This window comes from Lathyrus oleraceus, chromosome 2, assembly GCF_024323335.1.
Source record: "Lathyrus oleraceus cultivar Zhongwan6 chromosome 2, CAAS_Psat_ZW6_1.0, whole genome shotgun sequence".
In the NCBI taxonomy this organism is placed as follows: Eukaryota; Viridiplantae; Streptophyta; class Magnoliopsida; order Fabales; family Fabaceae; genus Lathyrus; species Lathyrus oleraceus.
Window position 1 is genome coordinate 344561842 of NC_066580.1, and position 18957 is coordinate 344580798.

The 18957-nt window shown below is 35.4% G+C and overlaps 1 protein-coding gene across 7 annotated transcripts; it reads left to right on the forward strand.

The window, feature by feature from the left end:
• The first annotated feature begins 517 nt into the window (after positions 1–517).
• LOC127119443 (paired amphipathic helix protein Sin3-like 4) lies at positions 518–14418 on the forward strand. Of its 7 annotated transcripts, none has more exons than XM_051049668.1 (25): positions 518–666; positions 905–1014; positions 1109–1201; positions 1675–1827; positions 1966–2152; positions 2255–2353; positions 2494–2655; positions 3357–3639; positions 4088–4224; positions 5051–5126; positions 5204–5236; positions 5368–5645; positions 5765–5919; positions 7875–8002; positions 8084–8338; positions 8757–9437; positions 9871–9941; positions 10741–11370; positions 12439–12539; positions 12630–12768; positions 12858–13010; positions 13103–13263; positions 13359–13464; positions 13650–13829; positions 14060–14418. In XM_051049668.1, the coding sequence occupies exons 3-24, from the start codon at positions 1122–1124 to the stop codon at positions 13803–13805; spliced, it is 4224 nt and encodes a 1407-aa protein (XP_050905625.1). In that variant the 5' UTR covers positions 518–666; positions 905–1014; positions 1109–1121; the 3' UTR covers positions 13806–13829; positions 14060–14418. The 7 variants fall into 7 exon arrangements, with proteins under 7 accessions (XP_050905625.1, XP_050905629.1, XP_050905630.1 ...); XM_051049672.1 differs by having other exon boundaries at positions 14063–14418; XM_051049673.1 differs by having other exon boundaries at positions 5386–5645.
• The last annotated feature ends 4539 nt before the right edge of the window (positions 14419–18957 follow it).

An 18957-nucleotide genomic window follows, 5' to 3' on the forward strand; every position in this document is an offset into this window, starting at 1 on the left:
TAAAGACTAAATTGACTGTTTAATTAAAAAATCTATATTTATAGTAAAATCTTTTTTTTCCAAAAATAAGTAAAACAAAAATTATCTATATCTAACCTATGAAAAAGGAAGTTATTATTATACATTCCTCAAAGATAATTAAAAAACAAAATCTCCCTAAAACAACAATATCAAGAGTTTTTCTCTCACTATCTGTTAGACCTAATTTCATCATCATCCGTTACTTAGAATGAATGTTGCAATGCATTATAACTACTTATATCATAAACAAATTATCATAAATTAATTAAAAACATAACCCTAGTAACCACTATTAAAAAAAATCTAATCTTTCATTTCCCCTCATTCAAAATAAAATTTAACGCGGCCACACACCGTAAAATCTAGATCTAGATTAGCCCTAATTTTCACTTACACAAAAGGTAAAAAAATCAGTTAACCGTTTATAAGCGGTAAAAAGCGTATCCATTACCTGTGAAAACGGGTCAAATGTAACTAGCGCCACGCCATATATAAATCACATTGTGAACTCTTTCTTTTCACTATTTTTTCTTCGTCGTCTCTCTTTTCTCTGTTCTGTTTTTTACGCCCAGAAAATAACTCACTGAAATTTAAAACCTTTGTGTTTTCTTCATCAATTCAACTTTCTGAAGAATCATCACAAAGGTTTTGATTAAAATTAAAATCACTTATTCTTAAAATCACTTATTCCATTCAACACATTTTCTCAATTAATTGAAATTACTTTTATTTTCAAGACTTCCCGATCACTCTGTGTAAATTTCAGTTTCTTTCTTTTCGAGTTCATTTCATGTTGCTTTACATTGAAGTAATGCGAATTTTCGATTTTCGATTTTCAATTTTCAATTTTCAGTTCCGATTCTCTAATATATTTTTTTTTCAGGATTTGGCTTCTTTGAGTTGATCTCTTCATGCTGATTCCTGCTTCGCGGTGATTTGTTACTGTTAGATCTGAAGTATTCTTGCTACTGTTGGTTGAATAAGCACGTTGAGGTTGTGGAGAATTTTTCAAAATTTTGAGTTATCGAGTTTGAAAAGCGTAATTCGTTGTTGAAGAGTGTTGTTTTTGTGTTTTGTGATTTTGTAGTTTGTTGATAGATATGAAGCGGTCACGAGAGGAGGGTTTCATGACTTCTTCTTCTCAGCTTAAGCGACCTATGTTATCTTCTAGAGGAGAAGCGTATGTTTCTGTGCTTTTTTTTTTCCTTTCTGTTTATTAGACTGTTCGAATTTCGTTTCCCCCCCTTAATTTGTGTGTTTGATAAAAAATTTGAATGTTCAATCGGTGGTAATTTTTTGTTTATTATTTTTGGTTTGATGAAATTTTGCGATTTTCATTTACTTATGTGAAATCGTGTGAGTTTTAGATAGTTGTTTGGTTTTCCTAACATCTTCTTTAGGTTTAGGTTTTAGTGAACTGTTTATCTAGTCTTTTTTTTTTTATGGAATGTTTTACTCTGAGAGATGAGATAAGATGTTTGTTATTAGTGATTTTGTTTGAATTGTTCTATTCATGGGTTGATTATCAACTATTACTGGTGTATTGAGTTAGGGTTTTTGATTATATGTGTGTTGGCAATGTAATACTACATTGTTATTTATTGATTTTCTCTATTGGTCTAAATATTTTCTGATGTTATTTTTTAACTGAAGGTCTGGGCAACCCCTGATGATTAATGGAGGTGGTCAAAAACTGACTACTAATGATGCCTTATCGTATCTCAAGGCGGTGAAAGATATTTTTCAAGATAAGAGGGATAAATATGAAGACTTTTTGGAGGTTATGAAAGATTTTAAAGCACAAAGGTTTGATCCGTTGTACCACATTCTTCCTCCATCAAAACCACCAACTTGGTGTTCTAATTTTTTATATGTATATTATGATAGGGTATTTTGAATTGGTTAGTTGTAAATGATTTGTTTCTCCCTTTGGTGCATCTGTAGAATTGATACTGCTGGTGTCATTGCAAGAGTGAAGGATCTTTTTAGAGGTCATAGAGATTTAATATTGGGATTTAACACCTTTTTGCCAAAGGGGTATGAAATCACCCTTCCGATCGAGGATGATCAACCTCACTCAAAAAAGCCTGTTGAATTTGAAGAAGCTATGAGTTTTGTGAACAAGATAAAGGTAAGAGCGTTGTTGAATTTGATGGGTTCTCTTCATGTAGATTTATTTGCAATGTGGAATGAAAAGTTTTAATTTTGGGCCTAATCCGTCCTTTTCATGCAGACTCGGTTTCATGGCGATGATCATGTTTACAAGTCATTTCTAGACATATTGAATATGTACAGAAAGGAAAATAAGTCTATCGACGCGGTCTACCAGGAGGTATGTGCTGTCTGTACCTGTGTATCATGTCATAGTCAGACAAATTTGTAATGTTGTCTTTTTCTTTTCTTTTCTCTATTTACTCCAGTACTACGCATATTTCTTTGATACTCATTTTAATCATAATTGCACTTCCTCAGGTTGCTGCACTCTTCCAAGACCACCCGGATCTTCTTGATGGGTTTATTCATTTTCTTCCCGACGTTTCCGCAGCTGCCTCTGCTCATACTGTTGCTCGAAATTCTGTGTTTCGAGATAGGAGCTCTGCAATGCCAACAGTGCGGCAAGTGCATGTTGAAAAGGTTATTCTCCAATTCTTATGTCCTTTTCTATAGTCAAAGGCATACCTAAGGAGCTGAGCTCAGATGCCAACACTGTTGTCAATTGCAGATTGCGGAAAATAGCACTTTGTTCAAATTCCACTATGTAATAGGTCTATAGTGGTACTCCGGTCACTATTTGACAGCATTTCATACTAAATAGTGTGACGGAACAGAAGCGATTTGTTCTGATTCCAATATGCCATAGCTGCTATTTAACAAACACTGAACGCCAGAGGGGACCAGCACCTCTTGCTGTTTGAGGCTTTGCTCATTCAGTGAGGCGCTTGCCTCTAGGGCATTTATGGTTCATGAGAGGCATTCCTTCAACATTATTGATAGCTATAACAAATCTAATGCCAGTTGTTTAGCGTGCATACTAGGATGTTAAATTTGGTAAATTAATTATAATGTTAAAAAGTAAATTAATTGTTGTTTAGTGCTCGAGACTCTTATCATCTGGCAGATTAGGGTTTTGAAAATGGAAAGTATAAATCATTAATTTCTACTCTGAATGATGTTATGCTTGTGTAGCTGTTGGTCTTTGACAATTTCCCCTTCAATGTGTTAAAACCCTCTAAGCCTGAAGTGCCCACTTTTCCTCTTTGACTACCTTAGTGGCTTTGTCCATTTGAGTTTCATAGTTGGTCATCAAGCTAACATTCTTCTTATCTCCATGCCAGAGAGAAAGGATCGTTGTTTCACATGGTGACCGTGACACCAGTGTTGACCGTCCTGACCCAGATCTTGACGGAAATTTGTTGAGGGCAGAAAAGGAGCATAAGAGACGTGTGGAGAAGGAAAAGGACCGTAGAGAAGATAGAGACAAGAGAAAACGGGAACGAAATGATAGAGATGAACAGGGAAGGGGTCGAGACAGGGAGCGGTTATCCCAAAAACAGAAAATTGATCATATGGCTGAAGACTCAGGAGCTGAACCATTGCTTGATGCAGATCAAAATTTTGGTATGCGACTATGTCATTCACTAGTGATGATAAATATTCTCTTAAAAGTGATTATGTTATGTCTATGGTTGATCTTGAATCTATCAACTTATCTCATATATTTTTACCTTTCCTAACTAATTCTATGATGTACACTGTTTTTTCTTGTAGAAACATTCTTTCATGTTCACATGGGAAATAAGTAGATACACACATATGGAACTGTATTGAAAGTTCATTAACTTATGCAAAAAAATTGCTATCATTTATCTGCAACTCATCATAATGCTAAATTATTGATAGATAATGAATAGATTTTCTTTTGCTGATAGGATTATACATAATCAGGAAATTGTTTAAACTTGTTACTTATGATCTAAAGTTATATAAATATCTTTTGCTGTTAGTGCTTTTATTTCCTACCTTTCCTGTTGTAGTTTGTTATGTATCTTGAATTTTTTCATCTCAGGTGTGTATAGTCAAGAGTTAGCTTTCTGTGATAAAGTCAAAGAGAGATTACTAAATCCTGACAGCTACCAGGAATTTTTGAAGTGTTTACATATTTACAGCCGGGAAATTATTACTCGACAAGAATTGCAGTCACTGGTACTGTTAATACATACTAATTTTTGTTAATTACTTTACTGATTTTCATGTCACAGATTCTTCAATTATGGGTGACTGTAATTAGTCTGGCTATGTTGATTTTCCCTAGTGAACATTGATGCCAACCAGACCGTGTTTGATACATCTTCCTAAAGTGTATTGTTCACTGTAGGAAGCCCCCAAAATAATCAGAGTGATGTGAATTCTATATGAAGCCATATTTCGATACTCTTAAGATATTCCTTCCATTTTGCATTCTTCCCCAATAGCCTTAACCTGTAGGAGAGATGGCAGGTACATTATGCAAGTTTGCTTTCTGGCATTGAGTACAAAATCAAATTGCTCCAGCAGGAGCTGGAAAGGATAAGTGCCTTGCTTTAAGACTGAGAGATAGATTCTCTCACTAGCCTATGTCAACATCGATGTCTGGAAATAGAACAGTTTTTTTGCATTCAAGAAGGTCTATTGTCAATGCTGCAGATTGTGTCATTTCAATAGTTTGATCTACTTGATTTAACTGAGTTATGTAATGAAAAACTAGAAGTAGTAGAACAATTGAACAATTTATTTATGGAAGTCCATTCTAAAAAATTGCACAAATAGGATTTGGCTTAGAAAATAATATATGAATCTGTGCAGTAACTTATTTGGGCTTGGGCTTGGAGAAAACTTTTGCTTAGAGATAAATGAAGTTTTCTCCTATCAATCTATGATCAGCTCTACCTTCTTTCATTGTATTTCTTAGTGCAACTTATATTTCTCTTGAAGAACACTCTTTACTAGATTTGCAATATGATAGCTAACTCTTGGTAGCTTATTCTTCCAGGTGGGTGATTTACTGGGAAAGTATCCAGATCTTATGGAAGGGTTTAATGAATTTTTGCTACAAGCTGAGAAGAATGGTAACATTCAATCTAATGTATTTCTTTTTATGAAGTTAAAGTTTTTAAGTTGTTTTTAATCAGGTCCTGTAATGCAGATGGTGGATTCCTTGCTGGTGTCATGAATAAGAGTATGTAAATATTTTACTCTATACTATTATGAGGCTACCCTTATAATCTTTGTGCAATGTGATTTGGAATCATATGATCATTTTCATCATTATATATTTGTTGTAATGACCTTCTGACTTATGCTCATTAGAGTCCCTGTGGATTGAAGGACATGGACTGAAACCAATGAAGGCTGGACAGAGAGATAGGGATCATGATAAAGATCGTTACAGGGATGATAGTATGAAAGAAAGGGACCGTGAATTCCGAGAAAGGGACAAATCTTCTATGATTTCCAACAAGGATGTTTCAGGTTCTAAGATGTCTCTGTATCCCAGCAAGGATAAGTATCTCTCTAAACCAATAAATGAGCTGGACCTTTCCAACTGTGAACGATGCACTCCCAGTTACCGTCTCCTACCAAAAAATGTATACTTGCTATACTTTTCAGTTTGTATTTAATCTTATTCTAATGGAGACTTTCCCTTGTTTATTGTGTTTTTATGAATATTATTGTGTTTTTATGAGTATTATATGTACTTATGCAGTATCCAATACCTATTGCTAGCCATAGAACAGAAATTGGCGCGGAAGTGTTGAATGATCACTGGGTGTCTGTCACTTCAGGAAGTGAGGATTATTCCTTTAAACATATGCGCAAAAATCAATATGAAGAGAGTTTGTTTAGATGTGAAGATGACAGGTTAGAGTTTGCCAATAATGTCATTTCATCCTTCACAATGCCTGTTTAATTCGTTTGTCCAATACTGTCAAAATTGAGTTCTACCTAGGATTGGGAGGGGGATGTTAAAGATAGTAAATCTGAGGATCATAAGATGGATGGTAATATCCTACCTAAAATGAAAAAAATACTCTGCATACAAATGACATATATAAGTTACATAACCTCTAAATCAGAACATTAAACTAAACTAGTTACCAATAAAAAAAGATAAAATGAAAATTCATAATCGTAAGTGAATGCAAGTATCACAATAAAAGTGAATTTATTAGTTATATAAGGCTTGATTGTTACTGTTATTGTATATAACAAAATATGATTTTTGGTCTATGAAGCCTAAGTACTCCAAAATTGAAGTTTACTACGTATATACCCACCCACACCTGATACACTTTGGGTATTTGTGGTATGTACTAGGCACACATAATGTAGTTTTGGGTACCCACACCTGATACACTTTGGGTATTTGTGGTATGTACTAGGCACACACATAATGTAGTTTTGAGTAGCAAAAAGTAGGGTTTTCCCTTCCTTTTGTTGATAATGTTCATACTTTCTCTGTTACTTGTGGATTCTTTCCATATTTTCTATTCAATTATTCTTCTGTATTTTCTACAATGTAAGTATTCTCTTTCTTAATTTCCCCTTATATATTTCCTGATTCTATAATGCTTTTTAATGTAGTAAACTAGGGGAAATTGTGTGCAGTAATTAGACAATCTCCATAATCAATTGATTTATTTTCTACGATTATTATGAAGTTGAACAATTAAGTTTAACCAATACAAGCAATTCAGTACAAGTTGTAGTCTGTCTATATGCAGGTTATTTAAGTTCATTTTCCTCTAAAATCCAAGTCTTTAAAGTTTAAACAATTGGTCACGTGTATATGAATTTTTTATTTTATATAGTAAATTTATGTTGATGTATAATCTCATTCCTTGTATCCGTTCAACATAGTTTTTTAGGCCAAGTAAATTAGCATACTATTTTTTTTTCCATTCTCAGAACTTTTACATAAATTTTTAATACTTGCATTGAAATTTATTATTAGGAAAGTTGAACTTTACCTTTTAAACAGAGTATAATTTTATTGAAAATTCTTAATAAAATATAATATTAAAGTATTAATTTATGTATAAAAAGTTAATAAAAGTCATATTAAAATACAATATAAATGTATTTGTGTATGCTTGTACGTATGTATAAAATGTATTGGCTCCCACAAGTAGCCGACTTCACGGGCACAAAAGAGAGACACACTAGGTTACGCATAAGGAAAAAAATTAGGGAAAGGGGGGAATCCATAAGAAGAAGGGGGGCCAAAATTACTCTTCTTGAAGGAGAAGAGAGGGAGGTCGCAAATTGAAAGAGAGAAGAGATGGAGGAAGTGCAATTCTGAGAGGGATGTTGTAAAGAAGTAGAGGTCGCGTCTGAGAGGCTCAATTGGTGAGGGTTTTTTGTTTGAATGGCCATGGATTAGGGTTCCGACTACACGTGCACAAAAGAGAGGCACACTAGGTTACACATGAGAAAAAAATTAGGGAAAGGGGGTAATCCATATGGAGAAGGGGGGCCAAAATTACTCTTCTTGAAGGAGAAGAGAGGGAGGTCGCAAATTGAAAGAGAGAAGAGATGGAGGAAATGCAATTAAGAGAGGGATGTTGTAAAGAAGTAGAGGCTGCGTCCGAGAGGCTCAATTGGTGAGGGTTTTTGTTTGAACGGCCATGGATTAGGGTTTTTCCTATCCGGGGTACAAAATCATACCTGGCACTTGTTGTATCTAGGATCCCTAAAGCTTGATAATTGCAACATCAATCTGTTTTTTTTTTTTTGTTTATTTGACATTGCTAGGATGATTAATAGTTATCATTTCCACAAACCTTTGCTGATGTTATGGTAATCTGTGCTGGCAGGTTCGAGCTTGATATGTTGTTAGAATCTGTAAATGTGACAACTAAACGAGTACAAGAATTGTTAGAAAAGATCAACAAAAATCTACTTAAAGGAGACAGCCCAATTCGTATTGAGGAACACTTAACAGGTATACAATTGATATGCAATATAAGGTAATTTCTTGAAGTTTTCAATATTCTGACATGACTTTTTCTCAATGTTCTTTTAGCTCTAAACTTTAGGTGTATTGAACGAATATATGGTGACCATGGTCTTGATGTGTTGGAAGTGCTAAAGAAGAATGCATCTCTAGCTTTGCCAGTGATATTAACACGCTTGAAGCAGAAACAGGAAGAGTGGGCAAGATGTCGAGCCGATTTCAGTAAAGTTTGGGCTGAAATATATGCCAAGAATTATCACAAATCTCTTGATCATCGTAGCTTCTACTTTAAGCAACAGGACACCAAAAGCTTGAGCACCAAAGGTAATAGATAACTTTTCACTTCATTTATTAACATGGGTTTCCTCAGGCTTTTAATGTGTGAATGAATTGGAGTTTTTGTTAAAGCTTTAAAAAATTTAACCATGTGAGATAACATTGTGATTGGTGTCTTCTCTTTTCTTTTAAATTCGTGTTTTAGCATACCATTACTTGGTCCACTTGAATAAAATATGAGCATATAAATCTTTTCTTTTCTTCACTAACTGTCTTTTAGCTTGATTTTGCTCACTTGTTTATTTTAGTCTCAACAAAACATGGTTTCCATTGAGTCTATGCTCAACCACGTGAGTGGTATGCCATTCTTGGAATGCATTGCAACTTTTAATTCAATATATGTGGTGATCATGGCACATTTGTTCATTCCATTTTCATGACTTTCCTTTTTTGAAACTTTTTACAGCCTTACTGTCCGAAATCAAAGAAATCAGTGAGAAGAAACACAAAGACGACGATGTTCTTCTTGCAATTGCTGCTGGAAATAGACGACCTATTCTTCCAAACCTGGAGTTTGAGTATCTTGATCCAGACATCCATGAAGACTTGTATCAGCTTATAAAGTATTCATGTGGAGAAGTTTGCACAACTGAACAGTTGGATAAAGTTATGAAGGTTTGGACAACATTTTTAGAACCCATGCTTTGTGTACCTTGTCGGCCCCAGGGGGCTGAGGATACTGAAGATGCCGTGGCTAAGAATAATTCTGGAAGTAATGTTGCTGAAAGTGATGGTAGTCCTGGTGTTGGTGCCACCATAATGAGCCCAAAGCATATAAATACTTCTAGAAATGGTGTTGACTGTGTGCCGTTAGATCAGTCAACTTCTAGAAAAGCATGGCAGTCAAATGGTGATACTGGGGTTAGAGAAGATAAATGTCTTGATTCAGACCGTACTGTGCGTGAAAGTGAAGCTTTTTGCAATAATCTGCAAAACGGTAAACCGGATATAATTGCATCCGTGCATAATGAGCTATCAGGAGTCAATAAGCAAGATCTCTCTGGTGAGCAGTTACTGAATGATAATGTCTCATCAGCATCTGGAATGGAGCTAAGTAATAAAAGAATAAAGATAGATAATGCATCAGGTAATGAACTAACTTCGAGAATAATGACACTTCTTGATTCTTACCCTATCATTTATCTAAAATAATACTACCTCTGTCCCTTAATGTAAGACCCACTTTCTGTATTTGCGGTCCCTTAGTATAAGATTTTCTTCAAACTTTTTTACATGCATTAATGACGTCTTTACAAAATTTTCCCTGTTAAATGTTCAATCGAGAAACACATTTATTTTCTCTCTTCTATTATATTTATTTATAGGGACAATTATCTTAAGTAACACACTTCTTTAACAAGTTCATTGCTACAACCACTTTTCTTAATATCCACATAAATTCCACGTGGTCTTTAATAAGGGACGGAGGTAGTACCTTGTAATTATTTTCTCCTTTTGTCTTCATATGTTACTTTCTTCTGATTAGTGAATGGACCTGATATACTTCTTTTTTCTTCAAGGACTTGCTGCAACTCCATCTAGAAATGATAATGTGTCTGTCACGGCTGAACATGAATTACCTTCATCACAGGTATGGCATAACTCTTGGTGCAGTTTTATCAGTTGATGTTTCCTTCATGAAAAAAATGGTTAAATACTTTTGCTGCAAGAGAAACACCTTAACTACTCCAATTTGGGTTTACTGATACCATTTCTTATGCCTTCTTCTAGTTCTAAATAAAATGACGGCATTTGATAGAATAAAGAAACATATATCATTTGGATTTGGATGTGGATATTAAAGTGAATGTAGTGGCCTTTTATGGTCAAGGTTATGCTTTCTTTCTTGTTAGCATTCTACAGTTGACACTTATGCTTGTGCCATCAACTGTCAATTGATAAATTCTGGAGATATCGTGTTACATATCAGATTTTCACTTCTATGTGATGTTTTCTCTCCTTGAATTTAGTCAAGTGTTATAGCATGGTTGATGCAGCTTGTTACGTGTATATGGTTAATGTATGATCTTCTTTCTACAATGAAACTAATACTCATGTTTTAATTACCGAGGCTTAAATGTTAAGTGATAAGTTGTTAGCCTGTCAAATTAGAGAATAATGGCCTCCTTTCCTTTTTAATTGTGTTTATGCGACTAAGTTCTTGGTAATTGTCATTCTATTGCCATAAGTTGTTGACTTGTCAAATCAGAGCATTGATAGCATCATTTCATTTTTAACTGTTTGGGACTATCATTTGATCACCTCACTTGTGAAGTTATTTGTAATTGTCTTTCTACCGGCTTCACTACGAGTAATGTATTGATCTTTTTTTAGACTCCAGCATCACTACAAGCAGTGTACTGAATGTTTGTTTCTTTATAATGGCTTAGGGTGGTGATTCTGCCAGAGCAGGTACTTCCACAAATGTGGCCATTGCTGGAGGCACTGATGTTTGCAGATATCAAGAGGAATCAAATCGACAGTTCAAAAGTGAAAGAGAAGAGGGTGAGTTATCTCCAAATGGAGACTTTGAAGAGGATAATTCTGCAGTTTATGGAGATGCTGGTTTGGATGCAGTGCATAAAGAAAAGGATGGTGTGAATCGGAAATACCAAAATAGGCCTGAGGAAGAAGTTCGTGGTGAAGCCAGACGAGAAAATTATGTGGATGCTGATGATGAAGGCGAAGAAAGTCCTCAGAGGTCCTCAGAGGACAGTGAAAATGCTTCTGAAAATGTTGATGTGTCTGGAAGCGAATCTGCTGACGGCGAGGAGTGTTCTCGAGAAGAGCATGAGGATGGAGAAAATGATAGTAAGGCTGAAAGTGAAGGTGAAGCTGAAGTTGTGGCTGATGTGCATGATGTTGAAGGAGATGGAATGTCATTAACATTTTCTGAACGCTTTCTTCTAAATGTGAAACCATTGACAAAGCATGTTCCCTCAGTGTTACATGTGAAAGACAGGAATTCTCAAGTTTTTTATGGAAATGACTCCTTTTATGTGCTGATTAGACTTCATCAGGTACAAAATATATATATTTTGTTAGACAGCACAGTTTAATCTTCAATCAGTATATTTTACCTATGTTGAAAAATAATTTTTTCAAAAATATGATGTCTAAATTACCCTTGTCACATGTTTTTTATTTCTATCTCAAAATCTTTACTAATTGTTTGTGTATATGTTACCAATTTAATCATCCCAACTGGATGATTCCTTATTGTGTATTCTTTTGTAGAACCACTTTATTTAATATATCTTAATGATTAAATTAATGAGACCGAGGATTCTGAACCAATTGTGGATGGAATTGATACTGATTTAGGAAAATTAATTTTCTTAATTGAGATATGATTACTTCAGGTAATTAGATGACTCTGGGAAGTGAGTGAAATTGTGCCGTGGCTAAGAGTAAGAAGGATTGAAGACAAATGGGTTTTGAGATGAGATTTAAGTCTAGATAGATGGTCATTAGGTGAAGTTGTCATGAAGGATGGGAGTGGGTGGCCAAGAATATGTGAGTTGAGGCCATAAGGTGGGATGATTCTATTATGATTCCCACGTTAAGTGGATAAAAGTGTTCAACGTTGTACTTCATCCATGAGGCTCTCCCACCTAATAGGCTAGTCTTTTGGGTTGGGCTTTCCTCATGGGCTTAAGTCCTAACAATTTGCTATGGAAAGGGCTAGCTAGACTGGATTAAGGTTTATAACTGAGTACTGATAGATGAATGAAGCTGCCAAAGGGCTGCCTCTGGGTGTATGCTGATAGAGTGAAAGCTGCTGTGGACATTGGCTCTTAATGGGGTGCCATGTTTGGAGTCCTACTTTGAGTAAATAAAAGTGCTGAATGCGGTACTAACTCTTGCAAGTTTTCTGTTGGGAGATGAAAATATTTGTAGAATTTGAAATTTGAGGGGGTAGGGCCTTTTATGTAGGGTTTGCAAAGCTGGAAATTAGTAGGGTGCCAATGTTTTGGGTGTATATAAATAAATTTATTGTTGAATCAAAAAATCAATATTTCAGCGATTATTACATATTGCATATTCACTTGTATAGTTGTATAAATTTTCCCTTACTAATCTGACAGACATTGTATGAGAGAATACAATCAGCAAAGGTTAACTCATCATCAGCTGAAAGGAAATGGAGAGCTTCAAACGATGCAAGCTCTACTAATCAATATGACAGGTATATGTCTTGGAAATGTTGCATTCTATTGAAAATTTGAAGATAAATGTAAATATCTATTCAATACCAAGTGTTTTCTTTATGCTACAGGTTCATGAATGCGCTTTACAGTTTGCTGGATGGTTCTTCTGACAATACTAAATTTGAGGATGATTGTCGAGCTATTATTGGAACTCAATCATATCTCTTATTCACGTTAGACAAACTGATATATAAACTTGTTAAACAGGTTAAATGCATAAAGCCATAAATTCCTCTTTCTATAACTTTAGTACCATTCATTCTATCTCACGCTTAAATCATGTACTTCTATTTCAGCTTCAGGCTGTTGCGAGCGATGAGATGGATAATAAGCTTCTTCAACTACATGCATATGAGAAATCAAGAAAACTTGGAAAGTTTTTCGATATAGTTTATCACGAAAATGCTCGCTTTCTTCTTCATGATGAGAACATATATCGTATTGAATTTGTAAGTCAGTCTTACTTGTCTATTTAAATCTGCTCCTGAATGAAGTGTTAAGTAGTGTTGGATGTTCTGTAACACGGTTTATATCATTGTAGTCACCAAAACCAAAGACACTATCTATTCAACTTATGGACTGTGGAAATGTTAAGCATGAAGTGACTGCTGTGTCAGTGGACCCAAATTTTTCAGCCTATCTGCATAATAAATTCCTCTCCATTGTCCCGGACCAAAAGACATCAGGGATTTTCATGAAAAGGTATTTGATTAGTCAGAAGAAATGTTATTTCCATTGTATACTACAATTTTGGGTAATACTTTAATTAATTAATTTTGATTTATTTATTTTTGCAGGAATAAACGTGGATATGCCGGTAATGATGAGTTGTCAAGCCAGGTTATGGAAGGACTACAAATTATTAATGGTCTGGAGTGTAAGATAGCTAGCAATTCTTCTAAGGTATTATATGTCATAAAATAGACTACTATCAATATGTCATCCAAGTATGTTATTCTTCATAAACAAGCCAAATGTTTGTGATTTTGCACATGTTGCTGATACCCACTTGACTTAAGTAAGATGTCTTACTCTGTTGGATTTGTCATTCTTATATTTTCTTTTCGACACCTGTTGCTTCTTGTTAGGTGTCGTATGTTTTAGATACAGAAGACTTCATGTTCCGGATGAGAAGCAAAAGAAAAGCTTTGCGTCTGAAGGGGTCATGCCATGAACAAGAGAAGTCTTCAAACATTCGTTCAAGCAGAGCAGCAAGGTTCCGCAATCTGTTTTCCTTCACATGACAGTGTACATTCCGAGTTGGTTGGGTAAGTATTTGAGATTCTTTATATTGCTTACCGCGTGCTTGGTGCCAAACTTGCGTTCAAACAAATTCATAAAATAATTTGACTAGAGATCAGTTGTTGTGATTGATTTCCTCATACTATCACATCTATATTAAATATAATCACAGCTAAACATTTTGGTCCCTTGGTTTGTTCGATTAAATGTGAACAATTAGCCTAATTAATGATTATTGTTTTGCTGTCCTTTTCAGTAGTATTTTTCAAGTTTCATAGGAAAAGGGGCTGGATGTAAACGACGTCGAATTTTGTATCCTAGAAGTTGAACAAAGGATGTATGATATTTCATCATATTTTATACATAAACTAATAAAGATTACAGGAAAGGGGGAGGCACGGTGCTGCTAGGAGAGGAAAAGATATTTGTTGTATACCGAAATTTGTTGTTTGATGATTACTTGCAATAATGTAAATTGGTATATTTGCTATGTAACAGGAGGAAATTTTATTCCATCCATCCATAATTTTGTATCTAGTTTTATTTACTGTAATACATTCCCTTTAGCTTCTACGATATTGAGGCTATTTTAATGGATAATTTGGTTACTGAGAAGATTGGTTCGCCTAAAATTTGAAGAGCATTTTCTAATGCATCTAATGTTTCTTAGTCACCAATCAAAGTTAAGATGCACCAAATTCTGAAAGAACATTAAAATATTTTGGAGATTTATCTTCACAACAATTTAAAATATATTATACATCACATTCATAAGTTATTATTCACTTGAATTGGATTGGATATGCATTTTTGTGAGTATTTTGGAGATACATCGTCGTAACGTATCAAAACAATTTTTTTTTATATTATGCTGTGTTTATGTATATTTAGATGCAGATTTAAATCATATAGTACTATCAACAATAAAAAATAAACGTACATAAAATTAGATGGTCCAAAAATGTCAGGGTGTTTGAGAATGATTTGAGTGTAGCAAAACTCCTAGATATGACGCGATTGGGTAGATGAGGATTTGAGTGTGGCCAAACTGTCATATGACGCGTTTGGGTAGATGAGGAGCAGTGACATGTGATTTGTAGTGACATGTGATTTGTAGGTCAGCCTTCAATAGTATAATACTATCTCGTAAAATGAACGCGTCTGACGGTGATCAAAATAGTCGCTGAAGTGTATGTCCTCAGTAACCAAACGGTCAAGATACACTCTGAAAGATTCAGTCGTCTGGTTGCGTCTGAGCGCGGAAAAAACAGCAGCACACGACATATCCTGAGTGTAAGTCTCAACATTCGTCGAACTGGAGATGCGCGGGAAGTGTAAGAGGATCCAAGCTTTAAATGAAAACTTTGGATCACAGGAATTATCAGTAATGACTTAGCAAAAATGAAATGAAAATGATCAAGAAACATTAAAAGATCAATAATTATTATCGTCAATAGTGTCATGTTGTCTGTGATCTGCTTCACCTTCCACATACAACCCTCTCTCAACTTCGAGTACAGGTAGACCAAACAAGCGGCTTCCAAGTTGTACTCGTGGATTTGCTCAAAATCCAGGAAATACCGTAGGTAGATGGCGTATGTATAAGCGACACTCTTGTCCACAAAAATGAAAGTGCAAACCAATAACAAGTATGCTCTCGTAACATGCGCTTTGTGGAGTGCCACCCGCTCATCATCACCCGCATCCTGCTCTGCTCTACTATAAGGATCTCAGTCTTATATATATTCTTCAAGTACTCAAACCTAGCATGAGCACCCCTAATCCTATCCAACTCGTCATTCGTCTCCCCCGAGTCGCCCCTAGATAGTCTACCATCATCTGATGTACGTCGTCTTTGGTAATCCTCCTATGATCTAGGAATCTCCCCCTGATTGGAAGATGTAACAAACAAGAGACATCATCGATTGTGATAAACATCTTACTAAGAGGGAGATGAAATGACGAGGCCCCCGAGTGTCATCTCTCCACGAATGCATTAAGCATCCCATGGTTGACCGTACTATAACCGGTCATGCACAAGTCTTTCATGTCAGATAAGGACAAAACTGTCTGAAAACAATCCTTTTTTGGCTGAGGCAAGTTAGTAATCTTCTGTCTGTGGTTAATAAACTTCTGCTGATCACACTCTTGAAAAAAATAATAATCAATGTCAGAAATTTATCAATTAAAATTAACGTAAATAAAAAATAACGAATCCAACTAATGCTACCTCTTTTTCTCAGATATGTCTGACAGTATGGTATGAATACAAAGGTAGTAATGAAAAATCAACAGGGTCTCCTCCAAATACTTTTGGCTTAACATTCGCAGCAGCCTCACCCTCCGTTGGTGACACTGGATCAACAACATCAGTAGTAGGAGGGTGGCACAGACTCAGAAGGATCTACAATAGGAGGTGACACTGGTGAATCAGCTCATTTAGACACCTAAATTGGGGAAACCTGGCGCCTGCGGGAGGATGGAGGGAGTGATGCGTCAGATGGTGAATCCCGTCTCCTACGGGAAGAAGAAGACGGAGTGGCATGAGGAGAAACATGGACCCCAAAAGTATATGTCTCTGCATGACTAGAGGGACCAGGAGCCTCCGGAACCTGCTGACTCTTCTCCATCCACACTGATGCGTGCTGAGCAACCCTCACGTGCCCCAGTCTATCGTGTCTATCATCCATTATACCTGTAAATTAAAGTAAAGTAGAGAATTAGTGCAGGAAAACAACGCTACAAGCCAGAAAATAAAAAATATTGAGAAAATTTCGAAGATGCATTTTCGAAATCTGGGAAACTAAAACACTGAAAAATTCCAGAGATGTATCTCTGGAGTTTCTGCAACTCAGAAGTTGCGCCAATGGCGTGAATGTACCCCATGCAATCCCAAAAAACATGTTTTGATCATCCTTTTCAGCCAACAAACATCTAAAACACTATGTCTAAGCTATCTTAAATGCTATTTCTACTCATTTCTAACCTTAATCATCAATTTCTACTTATTTACCCAAAACATCAAAGTTTTATCAAAAACTCAAAAAACTTACAAGAGATTTATGTTCTGATGTTTCTGATGTTAGAGATGTTGATTGAAGTTCCCTTGAGCCTTATTGATTGAGTTTTGACTTGTTGTAGAGAAAAAAAATTGAGAGAGTTTTAAATTGAGTTCGAGTAAAATGAGAAATGAGGAAGGAAAAGGGCCTGGTGCGATTTAACCTCCAAAATATTTCGGAGATGCATCTTTGGAATATTTTAACGTTAACTGAGGTTTTGGTGCGTCTGGAGATGCATCTCCGGAATCTTGAGGCATTTATATATTTTTTCATGGTGGCAAAGAAACTTATGGGGTGCATTAAAAAATCCTCAATTTGAATTCATATTTTTCTGATCGATTCTTAAATGAAGCATATTAACTACTTGAGACCACATGGTTGGTTAGTTTAATTTAGGGGATTTCTTACCCCACCTTCCCTATAAAAATATAAAGTTGTCCTTTAGGTTCCGGAGATGCATCTCCGAATGAACTCTTGTCTTCAGTCAAAACATTAAAACTAAGCCACACCCAACATATTCTGCAAAATTTAATCCGGAGATGTATCTTCAGGATAATTCAACGTACACACTATGCATCCTAGTTTGAATCGCCCATTTTTCCATTTTGGAGATGCATCTTCGTATGCACATCAGACAAAATCTAAAGATGCATCTCTGTAACCATACCGACCTTTAAAATTTAAATTTGTTTTAGTGATATGGTAAGATGAAATTGACAAAATATTATAGCTATACTATGATGAATTTGACCATAAAACCGATATGAAGAAAATGACATATATATAAAATAATAAATGCAGAGTACATAATAAAGTCAAAATAATTCTAAACAAAATACATCAAAAAATAAATTCAGAGTATAAATACTATAAACTACTGCTTATGACAAACTCGAACTAGGGATCCCTGTGCCTATGCTGCCTCTTGTACTACATCGCTTCTAGTGCCTCCGTAGCATCTACAATGTTGCCTCCGAGCCATCCAGAAAGAGTCTTATCTCAATACCCGCCTGTCCAATATCAATGATACGATAACATCTAGGAAACACATCAACATCATGATCTTCCCTAGTTTGTTCCTCCTCTAGTATCTCCTGATGAGCTGGCCTCGGTGGATCTCCTTGAGCATCCTGTATCATATAAGGATGTAACACCCTAAAGAACCACCAAATGTAACTGTCTACATAGCTCAATTCACTCTCAGCTATGGTACTCCATGCCTCCCCTAATACTAGATGATTAAGATAATAATCAAACATATCATCCATATCTCTATGTGTCATAGCGGGAGAAGCATACACATAAGGGTCTTCGGGAATGTACTGCATGTAGCCTAACTACCACATGACGTGCTCAGGAAGATGAGAAAACGTTGACGTGAAACACAAGTTAGAAGCATAAGGCTAAAATACATGAGCCCCAGAAGCAGAAGGCGAAGATACATGAGGCCTAGAAGCCAACGCCTCCGCATCAACCGAGCTAGAGGTAAAAGAAGCATGCGATAGCTGAGTCTTTTCCCTCTGAACAGATGCATGCTGTATAATCATGTTCTTCTTGAATCTGTCTTGTCTATCAACCATAATGCTTGTAAGTACAATCATGTTATTACACAATGAGTACAGGCAAAAAAAGATAAAAATGCAGTCTGAAAACTCCAGAGAAGCATCTCCGGGTTTTAAGAATCAAAACGTTGGAAAATTCTAGAGATGTATCTCCAGAATTTTCTGCAATTCTCATCAGCATCAATGGAGCTAGTGCAATCCCTCAAACCAACAAAAATAGTGCATTAATCGATAAAAATACCTATCAAACACGTTTCTCTTAATTTATAAACTATCAAACATGTATAACATATGTATTTCATAACCTAAACATCAATTTATACAAATTTACACAAAAACTCAACAATGTTTAGAAAAATAAAAAACTTACAAATTATGAGTTTACTTCGGTGTTGAATGAGCTCTTTGATGGACTTGATGTTGATGGAAGAAACTTTTAAAGTGGTTGAATGCTTTTGAGATAATGTGAGTTGAGAAAGTTTGATGGAAGAAAATAACTTTTTTAGAAGTGAGGAAGAAGAAAGGGTTCTGGT